Source organism: Rhodnius prolixus, unplaced genomic scaffold, assembly GCF_049639745.1.
Source record: "Rhodnius prolixus isolate KJV_2025 unplaced genomic scaffold, Rpr scaffold_3, whole genome shotgun sequence".
Lineage (NCBI taxonomy): Eukaryota > Metazoa > Arthropoda > Insecta > Hemiptera > Reduviidae > Rhodnius > Rhodnius prolixus.
In genome coordinates this window covers 16133910-16155686 of record NW_027411603.1, presented here as the reverse complement: position 1 = coordinate 16155686, position 21777 = coordinate 16133910, and the positions used below count along the sequence as shown (strand labels likewise).

Sequence of the window (21777 nt, the reverse complement as noted above, 5' to 3'; positions counted from 1 at the left end):
TTGAACCTGGATCCACATTAGAACATAAGTCACATAACCACCAAAGATTTCTACTCATTGACAACACACTCCGCTCAGCTCTGTTAAGTGGTATGCACCTCAAATGAAAGAGAGACTTACATTTTCCTCCGCATAGAACTGTTTTATCTGAACTAATGAACTTTTGCCCACAATGCTTACACGATAGGTATTGCCTAGCAGCCATCTTCTTCATGGTTTGTAAACAACTGACCAACTGAGTGGTAAGTAGTGTCCAGTGCCACTGAGTGGTTGATTTTTAAAGTGCAGATTGTCCACCAAAGTAAGACTTGAATAATATTTAAATATTTTAAAAAAAGTTGCTTAAATAAAGCAAGATAAAGTTGCTTTGTTAAAAGACAAAATACATCTTCCTTTTTCAGAGCAAGACAACATAACTGTAAAAATGGAAAGTTTTAGATTAATCCTGTATACTCTGTTCCTTTTTAATTTGAAAAATTTATCCATTTCAATCCTGTTTATACAAAGAATCCATTAACTAAACATAAAGAATATAAGGATGACTTATTATGGTTTAGGTACATTTAGATATCGTAGTTTGTGCCTCAATTACAAATTAAGAAAGTTATCAGATTAATACCTTATTGATTGTTTAAATGTGGGCAAAAAAGAATTATTTAATTACATATAGAGTATATACGCTATAAAACATTTCATTTTAAATTATTTCATTATTTCTAAATGCACTTTTAAATTGAGGTAGAGAGCAGTTTTGTTTTTTGAAGCTGCATTCAAATGTGACACTTGAGTTAAATCATCTGAATTCTAGAGGGATAAAACTAATCATTAATTTTAAATAATAAAACTTTTTTAATTCAGATAATTAGTAAACCAGGAAATATATTTTGTGAAATAAAATAAAGAGGCCTGTTAAAAGAAATAAATAATGTTCTTTAATTTAATTTGACTAAACATTTGTACAAAACGTTCTAAAATAATATAATTGATGAATGGTTATTGATTACGATTAAACCAAAGTTTGTGAAATGGAATATTTCTTTCATTTTTACGATGATTTGCAGGATAATATCATAAATAACAAGTTAAGAGCATATTATTATTAACTAAAAAAAATCATCCTATTTTCGAACAATGCTCATGACATTTAATTTACTTTATGCATTGACATTTATTACACTAAATATTAATTTTGTATTTTTTAGATATCTAAATCTTATAAAATAAACTTGTTTACCTTTATTAATCTACATGTACAATTGCTCCTGTAACACTTAAATAGAGGAACTGAAATAATACATGAGGGGAATTTCCCCATTAATGCTGAGGCTTTCTAATGAATTTGTCAATTACAGACATCTAAAATCGGGCAAGGCGATCGCCGTCTCAGTCGACGGTTGGGATTGTCTGGTGTTATCGAAGGCGAGGCTTAAGATGAAAGGCAAGAGTGAAATTGTTTGTTATCGTGAAGTGATTAATACTTCAATAAAAGGTGCTTTTAGATTAATATGAATAGTTTTTATAGAGACAAAGGCTTTTACACTTCATGTGAAAATGGTAGAAGTCGTTGCCTAAAGCACTATACTTGTTCTTTGAATATTCTCCAAATTTATTATTACAATATATTGTTATATAATTCAATTTTTTTTCTTCTTATCTGAGTTGATGACTAATGATGTCTTTACTCTTTAACATAGGCAATTTTCTATTTTTGAGTGAGCATATCATTGTACGGGCAGGATAGAGGTCCAATTAAACGAATTTTGTTTGGCGTCTGAAGTCACATTTTCCAACTTTGTAACTGATCTTATTTAACAATAAAAATGAAACAACTGAAGAAAAGAAAAGTGAGAGCGGCCTTTTGAAGGAAGCTCTTTATTATCTTTCCAAGGTTTTTACAATCGTTTAAGGAAACAAACGTATTGGATCATCAGTAGATTGTTTAGATGACTTTATAAGGTGCGTTCTTTGCATCGGTAGCTACCTAACATTCTTCATCAAACCATGAGGACCTTTCTACCCGTCCTAACACCTCTGCCGCTGTTGTTATCGCTCTGTGGCAGTACTTTCAACTGACTCCTTCGGGTTCATTAGTTTCAGCTGGAACTTCTCTTAGTCTAGAGGCTATCTTAACAAGAATAAATAGTATTAATCTGTAAGCCAGCAGTTCCAGCTCCTCTAGAAGAGTTCAAATTTTGAATCCATATCCCTCTAACGCTAAGTGAAAAGACAAATTCTGCGTGATCTCCTCCAGACGGTTTCGTTGGTGCCGTTGGTTCAATTCCCTCAATGCATTTATATTTATATATAACTAAATTACAAAACGGTACCAGTACAGACTGCGGAATATTATTTCTAGTACTTCTGGAATAAAAGTTTGATGGTTTTTGTTTTTTGCAGTAGCTGAAACCGAAGAGGCAGGCAAAAAGAAGATGCTTCTTCAATTTGCCAGATGTTACTCACTTAGCTTGACACACCTAACACAATAAAAGAAGTAAATGGAGGGCAGGCACAGCATTTTCTCTTCAAATCCAACATAGATCATTCATTTTTAATAGGTATGTTACAAATGAGAAAAAAATATTAAACAAAAAATAAAATCTTCAAGAAGCGTAGCTAGAAATATTTCCGTAGAGAGAATCCATACACATGGATACATATTTTATGTATTCTTCAACCAGGAAAAATTAAAAATTGACTCAGCTTTAAAATCTATTTCATTCCATGGCCTATTTACATTACTTCCATTGATTATCTGTCTAGATTTAATCTACTAATTCTTAGATCCTTCTAGCTCACATATGTATGTAAAATTCATGTCTTTAATTTCATACAATGCATTTAATCTTTCACTTTTCTATTTATTATCTAATTAAGTAAATTTAATATCTGGACAAAGTAATTATTGATTAATTTAAACGTAAATTAAAAAACAAATAAAAAAGGGTTCTGGCTTCCAATTTTTAAGATAACACCTAGTGTTGAAAGGATCTCAAATTGCTGGTTCATACATGTTTCAAGTCTAATAATAGAAAAATGACCTAAATTTTTAGCTTTACTCTTAATATGTGAACAACCAAGACATTTTTGAATAGTTCTGTGGATAATGGATAGAATTTCTTTTGGTTGCAGCATTTTTTCCTTTTTTTTCAGTAAGTTTGTTCATTACAATTTAGTTTTAGGGGATATATTTAATAAAATTCTTAACTCTCATCACGATAAGACTTCCTTACATTATTGGTAATGATTATTTGACATTCTAATAGGAACAGACATAATTTAATGAACAAAATTTTAGATTATGGACAAAAAAGTCTAATTTCATAGGAGCGAAGGAAGTTCAAATAATTAACAGTCACATTGTTTTACAATTTTATTCAACATTTTAAACCCTATCAAACCAAAAATGTATCTTTAAACAATTTAGTTTTAATTTGTAGAATCATTGAAAAGAAAGTTTCTTACTTCAAGATTTAACTTATTTAATTTTTTTTATTACAGAGAATAATCTTGATTCGCAGATTAAAAACAGCCGATACTGAAGAACTGCCAGTGAAACTGTTCATCGAATTAAGCCAAACTGAAAAGGAGTTGAAAAACATCTTTATTAAGGAAATACAATATACAATTAACATTTATTTTTAAGCATTTATGAAAAAACAACTGTTATGGGTTTTAAAACAACTTAAAAATTTTTATTGTATAATTTAGTTAAAATGATTACGTTTTAGTTTAACATTGTTCGTTTTCTGTTCAAACAAAAAATAAAATAAATAAAAAGAAGAATTATCGATAGCAAAAGAAGAAAAACATGATTTTTTTAAGTTTCTATTTACTTGTTTAGTATTTAAGTATATACCTACATATATGAAAAACAAAAAATGTAAAAAGTATTGAAAAGGTCTTAAAACTCAAAAATGATATTAATGAAGTAATGAAACAAATGTTGGGTACTAACTGAATTGTATAGATGGTCGTTTAACCATCCGTTACACTTAACTTTTTAAACTGTAAGTTTTTGTTTAAGAGATTCTTATTATAATGTAGAATAATTTATTGTTATGCTTATTATAATTACTCCCAACGGCTTAGAATGTGAATCTAATGTTGCCCATTTCCTACTATTCTTAAAGCCTTCCAAAAAAAATCATACGGAGCTCCCCTGTCACAATATTACTTCGTGACATTAATCCTGAATACTCTATTTTTGGGGTATTGAGGAGAAAATAGATCTTAGCCAGTTTCAATCAAAATTGCCAAGCTTTCGACCTATGGATAGATAATCTTAATGGCTTATAAGTATAAGACAAATACAATGGTAACATATTGACATTTTAGTTGCAATTGTGAAATTCAGCACATGATGTAAAACAAGCAATAATCTATCTTCACCTTGGATAAATGAATATGTCACCAAAAAAAAAAAGGAACAAAATTATTAATATAAAAAACTAACTTTGTAACTTCTTCTTCGCAATTTGTAATTTAAAAACAACTTTATTACTAAAATAGTTTTCAGCTGAGGTTTCGCCAATTGAGATTGGTTGTAATACAAAAGTTTCAATTGAGTGCTAACATTTTAGCAAGATACCAATTCAGTGCTCAATTTCACAATATTTTTTTGTGTTATGTTTGTGTACTGTTCAATTTGTATGAAGATCATTTAGTCACTTGTTAGAGATAGATGGTACCCTTAAATTAGATTTTAAAAGTACAATGAATTTGTGATGAACGATCTGAACAGTTAAACTTCAAAGAATATATTTAATAATTTCAACATTTTTTCTACATACCTGATTATTCAATCACCTCCAAAACTATAGCCATTCTTTGCACAAAGGAGGCGTAGGTATCCTTTTCTCCATAAATTAATTTATATTGCTATGCCACTTTTCTTGCTTGAGTAACCAATCAGAGCACATACTAACAAAATTATTCATAGATTTTAATAAAAATTCTTAGATTAATTTTCATGCAAAATTAATAAAATAACAATTTATAACCCACATAAACCATTCTAATATGATCTAATATTATCTCCACCATGCGAATAAATAGTAAAAATCAACTTATATTTTTTTCATTGGCAAAATCATTCTATACACAATTACGGACTGAAGCTAAAAAATAGTACTAATATTTAACGCTTCCAAAGAAGTTTAGGTTAAAATACTTACATGTTTTATAAGCAGCGGATTTGGCTCTTATATCCACATCGATCGAACCAGAAACGAAAAAATGTGTGGAAAACTGAATTCTACTTCCATTGACATAAACCTAGTTTTAAGAAAATTTATTACATTAAAATAATTCTCCCCTCTAGCCGTAGCTTTCCAAGCAAAATATGCTACTGATGGATCAGACTGGAATAAAGTCAGTTTTTAACTCATCCACAGATCAAGAGTGAGACACAAAAGGACGAACTCCTCTGGAATCAGAATAATATTTTAAAAACTAGGATTCACAAGAAATAAGCTTAAAATATATATATATATATATATATTTTAAAATGTATTGTTTTACTGATTCCATTAGTGCTCTTTATCAGGCGCTTCTGAATATTATTCTGTTATCTGCTAGAAACTCGCTTAACTGAATATTATTCTGTTAGAAAGCAGAAACTCGCTCAAAAGATCTTTACGGATGATAGCAGAAGAATCAGAAACTAAAAGGAAAATAATTTATTTTTTTTTAAAGATTTTTCCAGCTACAGCTAAAAACTCTAATAATTTAAGACCTAACAATTACTAATCATTTGTTACTGAGAATTATTTATATTTACAAACTTTATTATCAAAGTCTGATTTCAATGCAACAGAATGGATGTGAAATCTAAACAATTGTTTCTCAGGAGCTCAACAAGTACCCAATCCAGAAGAATATTACTCCATTTAGTCACTTGTTAGAGATATGTGCTAATTAAAACATAAAAAAGCCAATCGCTCCATCTTTTCCAGAGGTGTTGAAAAATTATTCCACTTAGAGAAGGCTGTCCTCAAACGAAAGAAGAATGGCCAATTGAATCGGTCTGGGACAATTCAGCTAATTTTATTTGTGTGCGAGTATTTTTTAAAAGTATAATTATAAATATTATGTCCTATTTGTAATATTTATTATAATATAGAATAATTTACTGGTACACGTATTATATTATTACTTTTGGAACCTGAGTCTAGTGTGGCTCATTTCCAATACACAAACACTGACTAAAACCCCGCCAGTCATCCCAGTCACAAAATTACTTCATAACATCAACCGCCGAATACACCATTGTTGGGGCATTGTAAAGTGATTCGCTAATAATATTATCATTAAATGGGCAATAGTACTAATTTACTGACACTGAAGGGGGTTAAAATTAAAAACTTACGGAAAGTTTGTGTTAAAATCCACGAATCCTTCAGAACCAGCAGTTTTACCTCTTATATGCCTTATATCCACATGTCTATCTAGAAAATAAATAATAGAAATACTTTAATAATAACAAATAAAACCTTTTTTCAAGGAAAATTTTACTTGACATAACTCATCATTACCGTATCTTTCCAAGCGAAATATGCAACTAATGAATCAACCTGGAATAATGTAGGTCTTCTCACAGCCTACACGAAAATCAAAATAATTAAATCAACTGACTCTAATAAATTGCTTCTGCATAACGTATCACTAAACATTGACAAAAAGAAAAAGGTTATTACTTACATGGAGGTTTATAAAAACCGCCACCACAGCACACTGCTAACTCGAAAATACCTTTCATGACCACCAAAAACAATGTCAAAACTTCAAGTTTTGTATCAGGTTGCAGAAGTGAGCAAGAATTAATTTTTGTTTACGTTCCTATTGCCTATGAGAGTTTACAAAACAAAAGGTTACAACAAGTTATGTATGTTTCCAAAAGTCGCCAAAGGAGCGCTCTGCAAACTGGAAAAAAGCTTAAACAACCTTAAAACATGGTCAAAAAATCAAGTTTTGTATTAGGATACAAACCAGCGTAGGAGCTCGTTACTGTGAAAATTCTTTTTTTTTTATTCTACTCAATTTTATTTAAATATTTAACATATAGGTATATCAATAAAATAATTTGTATTCTTTAAATATAGGCTATTTAAACGCTATTTAGTAACATTACTGTGAATTTCAATCAATTTATAGGCTAAAAGTCAGAAAGAGAGCTGCCCACTTTTTATCATTTCTTTTTTTATTTAAAAAGAATAAAACGTATCTATTTCAGGCCATAATTTCCTAAGAAACTATTTGAAATTATAAAGTTTAGAACGAACTTAAAGGGTATGATAAAGCACTTAGGTTTACTGTAAATATAATTTACAAGAGGCAGATACATTATTCAGTTTTATTTTCTTTCAATTTTGAAAATAAAAATGAGCCTAGGAAAAAAGTTAATTCACTAAATTAATAATTAGAGTGCCCAACATTTAACAGCTGAAAAGATACGGTTTTTGTTTCATACTTTTCAACAGAATATAGCACACTTAGGGAAATTAGAGGGGTATTTCTCTCCTCACTCATTTTTAGGTTCAGATTTTAAAATCTATTTACAAAAATGAAATGAATTATTAAAATCATCACTAATTCTATACAAGTATGTAATGAAAGTGAGGAATGCTTAAAGTCTTTTGCTCTGAACGTTTCCTAAACTTCGAGTATACATTAAATATAACATTATGATATAACAGTGACCAGTTCTTGTTGCTTTAACAATAGAACTTTCGAGTACCCATGGAAAAGCAATTATGTTTTCCAAGAAAATAACAACTTAAGCCATAAATGTTCAATTGAAATGTTAAAAAAATTATAAGTCTCTCCCTTTCTCGCAGTTTCTGTAAATTAAAAGCTTAGAAGAATCAATTAACTTAATTATGTAGTAAAATTAGATTTAAATCTCTTCCTAAAAATAATTATGCTTTTCTAGATTTCTAAAACATGCGAAATTTCATTTTATTCAGACCAAGTTTAGAGACATTACCCATTTACTCTTTACAGCTGCTCATGTACTTACAATAAATTGCAAGCTTAAGATTTTAAAACCTACCTTTTAGGAAAGAAAATTTAGCGGGACATACATTTTTGCTAGGCTTTATTCCAATATTTTACATCAGAAGAACCATTTGTGAAATTACATATTCTGTCAAAAAATTGACTAATTTTCAAGAAATGTTTAACAACTTTCTTTGTTTCTCTCTCTCTATATTTTCACTATCATCTTACCTTAATAATATCGTTAACAATCGCTAAGCTACTGCTTTCTTCTTTAGACTGATCCAATTCTCAGCTAGAGAAGAAAAAGCTCCTTAGGATACTGTAAGGATTGGAAAATAATTCAACAATCTCTGGACGCAATATCGATCTTGTGCTAGAAATTCCTCTTAAAATACAAAATTTAGGATAATCTGCCAGTGAGGGTGGAAATGTTACTTGAGACAAGAATTGATAAATCAAGATTAATGAGCCAACATATGATATGCTATTTAAATAGAATAGAATAGTAAAAAGTAACGAATTATATACTCTACATAATCTAAAAATATTGGAGTCTGTCTCTTTCTATTCGTTTGCACTTCATACGATGTTAAAAAGAAATATCTACATAGTTCTCTACTTAATCAAACTAGTTATATTTATCTCTTGTAAAGTTTTTTTTTTTTTTTCCACTTTATTTGTATATTTACAACTGCAATAATTGTTGCAGTTGTAAATATACAAATAAAGTGAAAAAAAAAGAAGAAAAAAAAAGTAAAGTTAAATAACTTATTGATTCCAAATATCGTTGAAATTTTTACAGTTTGTATTAATTGGTTAAATATCTGACTAATATTGGCATGGAATAAATGGTTATGTAACTTTGTTATCTAGAATATTACTTGTTGCTCTGTAAATGTTGTTTAAATTATATTTTGTAACTATTTAATGATCTTAAGAATTAGTAATGTTTTATCTATAGATGAAATTAATTGTTCAGAATTATATTTCCTTTTTAAATTTAAATTGTGATTAGCTAACTGTATCTTTGTGTAAGAGAACAAATAAACAAATTATGGTTAAACATTGTAACAAATAAAATACAGACTACCTTAATTTTAGAGTTTTGTTCCAAATGTAAACTATATTAATTTTATCCTATTTGGATCTGACAGAATAAGATATGACACGGTGAGTTAAAAAAATATTTCAGTCTTCACTAGCGTATGTTCGGCGTGAGGGTTTCAGTTTTTGAAATAGATCACTAGATTTTTATGTCTATTTTATAATTAGTTTAGATTATATTTTTCTTAGATTAGAAGTACGAGTTGATTTATCTACCAGGAATGAAATGACTACTGGCACAAATTGAACACTTTACGCCTTCTAATCTTTTAATTTGATAAGGTTTAGGTGGGATATAATTTTTTGAAAGTATACCCAATTTTTATTCATATGTTAATACAATGAGTATTGTAATAATAAGAATAATATAAAACAGAACACTTTTGAACATCAAACTAACGGATGAATGTTTTCTTGGCAGAATTACAGTTCCCTTAAGGAATGTTTCCTCAGCGTAGTTTCTTCGCGATATCATCTAGTACTCTACATCCGTTTCATCGCAGACACCAACTTCTATATTATCGCCTGCAATTTAAACTGCAAATGCTTCCTTCAGTGTTAGATTAGTTGAATGTACAGCAACATCTAGTACCAATGTCTTGGTCAGTAATTATCTGTAACATTAAATTAGAATTGAATGGAGATGGTGATGGTAATGATGATAAGAATCACCCATATAATATTGCTATTCCTTAACATGATTACATAGATAGTGTCTTTCTCATTCACTCCTCTACCCTCTAACACTATCTCTCTCAAAAAAAAAAAAAAAGTATTAAAGATTCATGAAGAGCAGCGGATTTGGCAGTTACATCAATTCGATCTACACGTCTATCAAGAACAAATCTGTGGAATAAAACTTACTATTCAACACTGAAAAAATAATATATACCTGCTTCTCAGTTTGCAAGTAGTGCTTTGCATTACAGTTAGAATACAATATTATCAGATTAGGACATCAGATAAAGCCAATCACCAGAAACTGCAGCCAAAACATAAATCACGATTTTCTAGATTTGGTGCAAGTATTTCACAACTTTTTCAACATCCTAGGATTTTTCTAGCAGTCCTTTATGCGATCTTCTGTGTCTCTAAGTACAATAGAACCCGTACACAAACTAACGATTATAGCACAACAGAACATGGTATGAAAAGCCTATAGATTCTCCTTACTGATGAGGTCTTTGCCTAGACAAAAAAAGAATGGCCAGATGAATTGGACTGGGGTTAAACTACTGCTGATTTTGATCTTATACACTCCTTCTAAACGTCCATCCAACTAACATAAAAAAACGAGTGGAATACAAAACACTACATGCCATTAACAAAAATAATTATAATAATAAACAAATATTATTATTTTTTATATAAAACCAACCTTATTTCCAGAAAAGTTTTCTCATTTACATAATTCATTCCGATTGATATAGTTTTCCAACCATAATAAACTACAGATGGATCACACTGGACTAATGATTGTTTGTCATCATTCCATCCACTGATCAATAGAGAAACACCAAAAGGAAGATCTCCTCTGAAATCAGAATAATTAAGAAATTTGTTACTTTTTTGTAATATTGCTCTTTCCATTGTTTGCCTTCACCAGCATTTTCTGAAGGTGATTCCGATATCTTCTAATGAACCGCAGACAATTGAAACCTACTCGAAACGTTCTGGTCATACAATATGTTAGAACCAGAAACTAAAAAGAAAATAATTGATTTATCAATGATTTTTCCTAAGAAGATAAAAATAATATCATAATTAAATGCCTAAAGAATTAGTAAACAAATGAAATAGTGATTTATTTACAAGCATAAACTTTAACATAAACGTCTAGAATAGAAAATAAATAAATGCTTCTCAGTTCGAGAACAGCTGTTAGATTTCAGTTAGAAGAGAATATTATCAGATTAGAACACAGCCAAAAGAGAAGTTACACTTCATCTAGGGCCGTAGGATTAAATGTTTGGTTGTCACAATAATAAACTATCGTAGAATAATCAAGCCTCTAATTTTAAACTTGCTAACAAAATTTTATAAACATTCACAAATTAAAATATATTAAAAACATTAACTAAGAAAACAGTAGGTCGCAACCTTCCTTACCTTGATAATTATTGGTCGGTGTACAATAATTTTAATGCAGAACTGAATTCCTAATTGAAAAGGTTTCTTAATTTTTACACTTGTTTTATTTAGAATAAAACTTTAGCTCGGAGAGATGAACATATTAAAATTATATTACCCCTCACTTCATATTTCTTGATTCTCTGCGTGTGAGGTACAAAAGAAATGATAATTTCTCTTGTAAAGCATTTCAGCAATAAACGCCTGTAATATTTATTCAATATGTTTCATTAGTGAGGCTTTATTTATTACACTTTAGAAACACTAGGGCAGTTAATATCTAATTCTATAATTCTCCAAGAGATAGGTTTTACCCCACAATCAGTTTTAATTTTGATCCGTACAATTTGTATCAACTAAATGTTTCTTTTACGTTTATCAATTGAAAGTTACTTGTTAGTAGAGACAAGTGCAACCCTCATAATAATGAAAACGTGAAGCTGACGGAGTAGTGCAATTAACTGATCAATGAATTTTATGATAAACATTTCCCAAAGTTCCTAGAAAAAGAATTCAAATAATTTAAATAAATTTTAGCTACGTACGTTACTTGAATATACTCCTGCACAACCATAGCCGCCTTTAGCATAAGTTGTTGCGTGTGTATTTTTTCATAGTATTTTAATTTATATTGCTATTCAATTTTTCCGACTTCTTTTGAGCAATAAAAGATAATCTGGACCTATACCTACAAGTTGTCGATAGATTTTAAATAAAATTCTTACACTTATTGTCTTGAAAAACTAATAATAATAAAAAAATGCTTACCACTAATCCATTACAATATGATACATTGTTATCTCCACCTTAAATTGTATTTAAAAAACTGAATTGCATTGATGTACTGATTATGTTGTAATTAAACTTCTAATGTTAACTATAGATAACTGAAAATCTTACAAAATGAGTTATAGGATGGAACCAGAAACTAACGGTTTGGAACGGCAATACTTTCATAAAAATTCAACTAGAGAAATTTGTGTTAAAATCCAAAGATCCTTCAGGTCCAGCGGTTTTTTTTCTCTCTCATATCAACATGTCTATCTAGTCAATAAAAAATAAAAAGATTTTATTTATAATAAATAACACATTTTCAAGGAAAATTTTACATTAACATAATTATGTATGTTGCAGCTTTGAAAGCATAATATGTGTCTGATGAATCACACCAGAATAATGTTACTTTGCTATTATCCTATTCAATAGTTAAAATAAAAAAAACAATGAAATAATGGCCTGAACAAATTACTAATCCACAATATACCAACCAAAAATATACTAAATAAAAAGGTTATTACCTATTTTCATTTACGTTTCCAAAAGTCGCCACCGGAGCGCTCTGCAAACTGGAAAAAGCTTCTAACAACATTAAAACATGGTCAAAATATAAAGTTTTGTATTAGGATACAAACCAGCGTAGGAGCTCTTTTTTGTTTACATTAATTTTTTTAGTTATTTTTAATTTATTTAAATATTTAACATACACATATATTAATAAAATAATTTGCATTTCTTAAATATTGGATATTAAATGCTATTTTGTAACAGTATTTTGAATTGTAATCAATTTAAAGGCTAAAAGTAAGAAAGGGAGCTGCTCAATTTTTTTTTTAAATTTTTTTAACTTAAAATATCTTAAATTTAAGTGCCAAAGCACTAGTTTCAGTTATAGCGTTTTATATTTATAATAAATTTCCTAAATAATAAATATTAACACCATTAAAAAGACATTTTTTTTCTCTAGTAAATGAACAATAATAGACTTCAGACGCCATTATGACAAACTCCGAGCTTTAATGTAAAATCGTTGCAATAATTCCACTCAAATTCAGCAGCAGGCGCCGAATGATAAAGGAAAATTTATTTGAATTTATATCATAAATGGAATTTTAAAAAAACAATGTACATTATTTCATCAAATTTCTCAATTTATTGTTTTATGGAGTTGAACGAGTTGTGCAGTGCGGCTCTATTAATAATAAAAACTACTACTAATTATACTGATTAGCTTTTTCACAGAATTTTAAAAAAAAACCGAGGAAAATAGAGGATGGTTGTAATATTAACATTTTTCTGAGATTTTGCTTACACTTTGATGGCCAATAATTCCGTTTTTAATTTCACTCCAATGTCTTCTATTTTGCTAACCAATTTGTGTGAACTTTATCAAAACCTTCCATTCAGGGATACAATAGCAGTATGTACAGCATCATCTAGTTCCAATGTCTCGGAGTATCTGTAACATAAAGTAACTGACTGATAATGGGCATAAGAAGCATTCATAGAATTTTACTACTTCCTTACATGATTACTCAAGTGGTAGGAACTAGAGAAGGTAAATGAGCTACCAAATCAGAAATCAGATTAACCCCACAATCAGCTTTAATTTTGTACCGTACAATTTTGTATACATTGAATTTTACTTTTACTAGTTAGACACGTGCAACCCCTATAATAATGAAAACGAGAAGGCAACGAAGCACTTCTATTAACTGATCAATGAATTTTGAAACCTACGATTCTCAAAGGGTAAAATTTATATAGAATAAGTATGAAATTAACTACATTATATTAACTACATTTGTATATAATCTTGCATAAAAAAAAGTCCCCTTTAGCATTACTTGAGGCTTGCGAATCCTTCCATAAATTAATTTATTTTGCTATACCGTTTTTCTCGCTCGTTTTCCAATAAACAATAATTAGGGGCATAACAACCAAATTATCGATAGTTATCAATTAAAATTATAAAAATAAAAATTACACAGTCCTACAAAATTATATATATATATATTATATATATATATATAATATATAAAGAGGGTCGTTTGAAAAGTCCGTGTAAAGTCTGAGAGATAGCACTACTGGCGCGTATCGAGGTTATGTTTAGTTAGTAGCATCTCTTGGAAGAAAACACACCAAGTTTCAGCCAGATCGGTCTATTTCTTTGTGTTTGGCATTCGTTTGAATCGAGGAAGTCGAGTGATTTTCAAAAAATGGACGAAAAAGAATTTCGTGTGTTGATTAAACACTACTTTATGAAAGGCAAAACGCCTGAGGAGACTAAAGAGAAGCTTGATAAACATTATGGTGACTCTGCATCTTCGATTAGAACAGTTTATAAGTGGTTTCAAAATTTTCGGAGTGGCCATATGGGCACAAGTGACGCTGAACGTTCTGGACGCCCTGTTGAGGTTACTACTCCAGAAATCATTGATAAAATCCATGATATGTTGATGGATTGCAAATGATCAGTATTTCTTTAATAAACCTGGATCCTACAAAATATTCACAAACTTTATTATTGTTTACAATTACACCCTTTATTATCACTCTATCTTTAAATAAATGAAAGTACACAAAAATTAAAGAGAAGTCGTTAGAAAGCAGCGAACGCATGCTATCTAGCGGTACTTTTTTAAACTTCAATTTTTTGTTAGTTTTAAACAATGCCGCTAGATAGCATGAAGATGCTCTTTAGAAGCATTTTTGGCTGATAATGTGCTTCATACCAAATTAAATAATTAAAACTTTTCTATGTAAATGTATGGCAAAGTTTATAATTAGAATATTATACACACAACAAAATGGTAACAAAGATAAATATTCTGCAATGCTTACACATATTTTAACAAAGCAATAAATATTTATAAATTGATCAACCAGCCCACTCCTATTTCAACTAAACTTTATTAAAAACTTATTATTATAATAATTTAAGTGTTTCTAAAACTATTTTGCTTTTCGAATGTTGATGGGCATATCAAACTGGAAAAATCTTACCAAATTGTAAAGTAGGAATTAATAGTCTTCCTGCATTAGTAAAACAACGTTCTGTTTTTCATTTCCAAAAAGTATTTGTTGTACCAAAAATACACCAGAATTTTCTAAATATTTACAAAAAAAAATGAATATTATCTGTACTTTCGAAAAATTATCAAATTCAATTATTAGTTGAATTTATTAAGAAAAAACTGAGTATAGTGTAAAGATTTAAAGATACTGTCAAAAAGTGTTTAATTAGAATGTTTGGGGCTAATTTAAGGAAGGAAAGATAACAAATTAGTGGTAATTAAGGGGAAATTTCCAAAATACTTTGTTAATGAAAAAAAAAAAAAAAACTTAAGAATTCAGAAGCTACATGAGTACTTTAAAATAGATTTAGCATACATTTGTTCGTTAGCAAATAAAAACTAATATTGTAACGATTATATTTTTGAATTGCGATATTAGCAGTAAGAAAGAAATACATTTAAGTTGACTATGTAACAGATCGGAAATGAAAATTAAAATATCACAATTGGAAAAGTGAAATAATCAAAAAGATCCAATTGGCAATTAGAATATTATTCACCAGAAATAAACATTGCAAAAATAACTCATCTGATTCGGCAAGTTCACTTTGTATAGTTTTACGTAGTAATTTTAGGTTCCAAATAACGCCTGATACTGAAAGGCCCTCTAAATCCCTCATGTGAGCAACCATGCAAAATGTATTGCGTACGCTTAACCAAAAATTCACTACAAATATTGAATAAGAGTTTCACACACCCTAATATAGTTACAAAGTTAAAATTATTATTTCCAGAACAAATGCTTTAAATTGCAGATATCTTATTACTGTATTTGTTGCTAACTTGTCGGCTCTCTCGTAGTCATAGTGGCGTGAGATCCACAGCAGAACCAGATTCCAATCTTCTCGGATCTTGTAGTAGCTACCGAATGCTTCTGAATAGGATGTGCCTTCTCATATGACTCCAAAGCCAATCTCTGAAGATGTAGGATTTATTGCCGGGCCAAACTGTTAGTTCGGAATTGTAGCTATCCTGTCTATGTAGTGTGAATATTGCTTCAGTTGTCGTCAGTTTCAGTTAAGCTTCGCTTCTTTCATTTTTTTTTGTTTACTTTTTCCATGAAGCTGAGCTTAAATTTAGGATGGTCACTATTTCCAAGTATTTCTGGGGTTTAAATAAGTAACTACTGTTCTCTGCTTGAGATACCATATTCATGGCTATTCTTTTTATTTTTATTTGAGCATTTTTTGTTTTTGGCTGAGTGGAAGTGCAGTGAATTTTTCAAAAAAAGTACTTGTAGCCTTTACAACCTTTAACAGATTATTTGCTGCCTTCTCTCTTCGAATTCTGGTAGGATTAAGCTTCCTCTGTATAGTTCCATAGCAATAGTAGCTGTTAATTTTGCTGATCAAGTTATCACATTGAGAGTATCACATGAATTTTGCCTATGCAATTGAAAGTAACTTTTGACACAGGTCATTTTATGTCCCTGATTGTTACTCTAAGTCTCTTCATTAACTTGAAACGCTTATTATTTTTACTAGCCATGTTGTTTCCATTCTTAAGTATTTTATTATGATATCGTTTATTAGATGTTCCATGGTATGTACCAATTATAAAACTGTGCTTCCCTGAGGACCTCGTGAATAATTGGCAGGGTGTTATTTGTTTTATTAGTATAGACAGATATTTTATTAGTAGCTACCTATAAATTTAAACATTGAAGTGCTTAATTTCCTCAATTCATGCCGCAGTTTGTCACTCAGAATGCCAGGTCGTTGCTTGAAGCAAACATTGCACTCTAGGTGTTGTTTGGTTAGGATTTACAAGATAGTTTATCATAATATGGAGGAGAAGCAGCATATGTCTGGATCCTATTGAAGTAAGCATATTACCAAATAGTCCCACTAATTATTGCGTATTGTGAAAAACTATCTTTTTTACAACATGGTGTTTTTTATTTTAAGGTGCTTTAACTACTGAGGTCATAGGCACCCGGAGTTTTTTTTTTTCAGTGTATTTCCGGCCTCCGGATGGTGCTTTTTCCTTATAGACATCACCGGTCAGTGAGATGTAAGAAGCTCCTAAAAAAGAAAAAATCTAAGGACCAGCAGCTGGATTCGAACCCAGGACCTTCGCGTGGGAATCCAATACGCTAACCGGATAGCTAATCTCTTTCCTTCTGCATGGTATTATACTCAGTTTTTGAAATCTGCTTATATTGCGGTAGTAGATTATTTTCTAAGAAATCCAAGTTTAACATTACAGTTTCAGGCGAAACCCTGTTCTCTTGTGATGTTTTTTTTTACTGAATCCTACCTTTTCATAATCAACATACAATTCTAGGCAACCATATTCCTTCCATATTTTTCTTTGACATTTTAGATAAGTAGTTAGACTGAATCTGCCAGTAAGGTTAAAAAGCCTTTATTTTTCTGGGAGCTGAGTTAATTTCGTCCATCTTCTAAGTAGCTAGTACTTGGCCTACAAATGACGTATAAGAACTGAAGAAAGTTATGCTGGCTTTCCATCGCTTATGTATGTTTTTTTAGGTAGTTCTTCGGGACTTAGATGTCTTTAGCGCTCAGTTCTAAAGATGAGAAGGTAAAAGAGCTCAGTCTTCAGTTCGAAGTAGTATTCAGCCTTAATTTTAGTCTTCATATTAGCTTCTGGTGAGCCTAAAAATATTTTTTTCTTTTTTCAATATATTGCTGCGCATTCCTTGAAGGAATACTATTTTGCCTTATTTTTTTTTGAAGAGGTATGCACGTTTCCTGGTTGTTCATGGCTGATATAAATTTAGTGTGTCTTTTTGTCATCTTTTATAAAATTCATTCATCACTTCATCTCGCTGGAAATTAGAACTGACGAGTTCTTCTACTGAACTTACATCGTGTTGAATAGCCCTCATAGATATTAGTAAAATACGGTGGAATCAGTGGTAAATCAAAATTAGGGCAATTTCCTCCCAAAAAAAAAAAGGGTCAGAGATTTTGTTTTTAAAGATTAAAAATTTCTCTTTTTGGGAAAATCTAATAGATTTAATTAATTTTTTTTTTTTAGAGGAATACGTCCAGCGTCCTTGCTGCAGTGTATGGGATAGGCCGATTGGTTGCCAGGATATTGATTTCAGTCCCACTGCCGCTTTTGTCCATCGTTCAACTTCTTGTTTGTTCGTAGAACATAGATGCATTAAAGTCGATTGATAATTAAAAAAGTTATTGATTGTTGAATCATTTAATAACGATTATTGTATTTCAGAAAAGAATTAAAATTGTTAATTTGAAAAATAATACTTCATTTTAGCTGTCGTCAAGTGTGGTTATATTATTAGGGAGTTGCTTAAAATTTTGTTTGGTCAGTCAGAATTATACAGATATTCATTCTGATCATTTGATAGCCAAAATAGTAATTTTATTGGATAGCTCCTCGTTAAATACGTCGAATTAGATAGGGCTCAAGTGGACTTACATTTTTTCCTCATAATTAGAAATAACTCTAGGGCTTTCATCCTTCATCATTTCATAAATAAAATCTTCACGGAATAGAATGGTAATATCGAGCAACTTAAAACAGAATATTTCAATTTACAGAAGTAACAGTAACAAAGGTTTAAAAGTTAAACGATTTCTTCTAGTTATCAATGTTATGCATTTTCCCACTTCTATAGGATTTAGTAGATGCATTTCTAATTTGTGAATATTTTGATTGGTCTCGTCAAAGCGGTCATTTGCCATCTCAGTAGTGGCCTGTAGTCATTGCCGATCCGGTCAGGCTTTAGCCCCAAAGATGGGTCCATTCCTGACTCACTCTTTAAGCCACCCTTGGCTTCACCATGTCTTCAGATCAATGTCTCAATTGGTTTTTAAGAATTTCGACGTTCAGTTGGATATAAACACGAAATTATGTAGACCATTTCCAATTTAGTTTTTTCTTGTACAGAGAGCTCTTTTTACCAGATTTGGTACCAATCATCAAAGCTGGAATGTTGAGTTTAACATACTAGATATGTTACATTAATATGTAACATATCTAGTATATAACAAAATGTTTTATCAAATGGAGATATTATTAAGCTGTTTCCCTAAATGAGTATTTCTTTATACATTTAATTTAGGTTCCTCTTCTTCAGGTATCCGATACAGTAAAACCTCCTCGAACGAACCAAAATCTTTGATACCATCCTCATTCCCCTCCAGGACCATCTTTCAGCCCCAGGTTTCTTTTCTTTAATATATCTGTATCCTTGCAGACGTCTATTAGACATTTCTTAATCAATCCTGAGTTATAGGTTCAATTTAGCTCTTTCTGTTATAATTTGCATTAATAAATTATTTTTTTTTTATCAACTAATTTCTAATCCCTCTAATGTTGACTTTCTAGCTACCCTATCTCTATTTCAATTCTATATTAAGTCCACTTTTGTGACCTCTAACAACATTTTAAATTCCGTTTACCCCAGTTTATTTACCCTCCTTGTCAGAAAGCTTCGCCATGGCGGTCTAGAGCGTCTCTTTCATTTAGGAGTCTGTGAGGGGCTACTGAGCGAAGTGTGATCGCATGAGTTTACTTTTCCAAACTCTGAGAGCCAGACCAATCTTTTGCACTAACACAGTACGTATCTCTCTTTCTACTATTGTTGTACGTATTGTTGTTTGAATCCTTATCATTTTTATTGCCGGTTATCGATAAAACTCTGTCGTGAAGCAGTCTTTCACCTATTCTTCTCCATGTTTTTCTTTTAAAGGTAAAAAATTGAAGAATGCACTTTGTTTTATCATCATTAAATCCAGAAAACTCCAATTTTTAGGTTATCCTAACAGTTATTCCCTACTTATATACTTATTACTACATAAGTTTATTTCTTTAAAAAAAATAGCCTCCACAAAGATATTACATTTCATAGAAATACAAAATATCGTGCTTACCTAATACTATATTCAGCTTAGATTAGTGGAATTCCCATGGTACAGGATTTGCACACTACAAGTCGTACCTGTTGCATATTTTTTGCAGGTGTTTTTAGGTTTTGTTTGTATATTTCCAGCTGGCTTAGGATTCTAATCCAAAAAAGTATTGATTGAATATAAGTACTGTTTAATTTCTTATTATGTGTGCTAGAAATTTCGCTTAGTAAAGAGTACATTTCTGATTGAAGGACTGATAATGAACAAATTTATTTATAAAATAATTATAGAACTTCGGTACATTGATACGTTCTTAACCCAAATAGGGTATAAAATAAAGCAGTGATATTTTTAATGAAAAAGAAAACTAATTTCGTATTTATAAATGTAAAACGAACTAATTCCAAACATAGTTAAGTTTAAAAGAGTTTCATGGAAAGAGGAGATAAACAAATAAAGATCTCAACATGATTTATTATAATAAGGCGTCCCTTTTTAAGAATTCATACTAATGCCAAAGCCGTCAAAACCTACCTGTGTTTGAAAAATTTAATTTAAATCATAAAAGTAGGAAGAACTAAAATGAACTTGTAAACATTTATTAACTTTCTCATTCCTTGTTTTTTTTTTTTCTTACGTGAGATGTAAAACTTCGAAATAAAAGTTTTACAAGGAAAAGAGTTTCTCTTAGTGCCAAAAGGTAAGCCATCAGAGGAATTGTAAAATACAATAATTTTGTACATAATTTCTGAAACTGATAACACTGGTATTTTAAGATTATATTGGGCACCAAGATTAGCAGAATAAATAGTTTCAACCATTGTTTGATTTACGAAAGTTTTTAAGAAATTAATAGAAGTAAGAAGTTTTCTGTTAGTTATATATTAATAAATGTAGGATATGTTTCTAATTTAAACAAAGTTCTTCGTAATACTCCTAGCCTTGGTGCATTTATAGATAAAAAGTTATTTAAAATTAATTGTTCTTTCCATTTTATGCGTTTCATGAATTCAAGGTCATTTCAAAGTAAATATATCATTTTGAAGGGTTATTTATGGAAGCTGCCTCATCTTATACTTGTTGCTAACATAAATAATAAAATCTGCACGCATAAGTTTGTAGTTTGTATTGTTATTACAGATCAAATTCAAGGTGTTAGGGAATTCATTCTTGAATATTGATTGACCATTTCAAAGGGTGACTGATCTAAAAACACCCTTTTGCACATACAATGCTAGCCTACGACCATCATTGTCCCTGCCCAAGTGACCAATGGTGTTGTGCAATATAGCGTACCGACATACTTTAACTGTTTATATTTGTTTTTTAAATTTAAAGCCAGCCTACGTTCCTATGCTGCCCTTAAGCAGAACTCCTTTGAGGCATTGCTTCAGGCTAGTGGCAGACAAAAATTAATATCAATAGCTACTTCCCAAACGTGTGCTATTAGGTTTATCGTTGGCCTGCTAAAAAACTATTGTAAATTACAAATACACATCCTTACAAAGGACTGGCAGAGGATAGCCTGGATAGGTTCTGTCAGGAGGATGAGAAAATAACATTGCATGTACTATTGCTCCACTGAGAAGGGCTGAACTAGCTAACATATTCGGTTTTTCGGAGGAGGAAAATTCACACTTTTATCCAGATCTTTAAAATAATTATTAAATTAACAGACAGGTGCTTTTACCAGCGGGTGCCACAATAGATTCCTCAACTACAGCCGTCTGAATTGCGTTGTTGGCTTTCAATCCTCTTGGTACCTAATATATAATCGTAAAAATTTCCTTGATTGAAAATAACTGTAGTTGATATTAAATAATTTTAGTTTAAAGATAAATTTA

The 21777-nt window shown here is 30.3% G+C and overlaps 1 protein-coding gene and 2 long non-coding RNA genes across 8 annotated transcripts; 1 reads left to right on the top strand and 2 right to left on the bottom strand.

Moving 5' to 3' along the window:
• Positions 1-224: 224 nt before the first annotated feature.
• On the top strand, positions 225-3628 carry LOC141452135 (uncharacterized). The gene is made up of 4 exons (XR_012457246.1): positions 225-301; positions 1353-1489; positions 2398-2555; positions 3499-3628. It is a non-coding gene; the product is annotated as an uncharacterized lncRNA (long non-coding RNA).
• Positions 3441-6887, bottom strand: LOC141452134 (uncharacterized). 2 transcript variants are annotated; one of them, XR_012457245.1, is made up of 6 exons: positions 6700-6887; positions 6534-6599; positions 6368-6446; positions 5175-5274; positions 4791-4920; positions 3441-3577 (listed from the first exon to the last, which is right to left on the bottom strand). It is a non-coding gene; the product is annotated as an uncharacterized lncRNA (long non-coding RNA). The 2 variants fall into 2 exon arrangements; XR_012457244.1 differs by having other exon boundaries at positions 5175-5425; positions 6700-6886.
• A 2514-nt stretch (positions 6888-9401) lies between these two features.
• On the bottom strand, positions 9402-20064 carry LOC141453008 (proteasome subunit alpha type-2-like). Of its 5 annotated transcripts, none has more exons than XR_012457732.1 (8): positions 19955-19969; positions 15016-15119; positions 12133-13468; positions 12001-12038; positions 11778-11920; positions 11212-11436; positions 10481-10636; positions 9402-9716 (listed from the first exon to the last, which is right to left on the bottom strand). XR_012457732.1 is itself a non-coding variant. In XM_074125685.1 (4 exons), exons 2-4 carry the CDS (start codon positions 11819-11821, stop codon positions 9713-9715), a joined length of 204 nt encoding a protein of 67 aa, XP_073981786.1. In that variant the 5' UTR covers positions 11822-11920; positions 12001-12530; the 3' UTR covers positions 9402-9712. The 5 variants fall into 5 exon arrangements, 1 of the variants encoding a protein (XP_073981786.1); XR_012457731.1 differs by having other exon boundaries at positions 12001-12578; positions 13322-13468; XR_012457729.1 differs by having other exon boundaries at positions 12001-13468.
• Positions 20065-21777: the final 1713 nt, after the last annotated feature.

Coding starts and splice junctions, on each gene's coding strand:
- LOC141453008 (XM_074125685.1), bottom strand. CDS start 11,821: ATGCTAAAGGCGGCTATGGTTGTGCAGGAGTATATTCAAGTAAC. Junction 10,637..11,777: donor CAGGAGTATATTCAAGTAAC/GTACGTAGCTAA, acceptor TTCTGATTTCAG/AGGAGATCTTCCTTTTGGTG.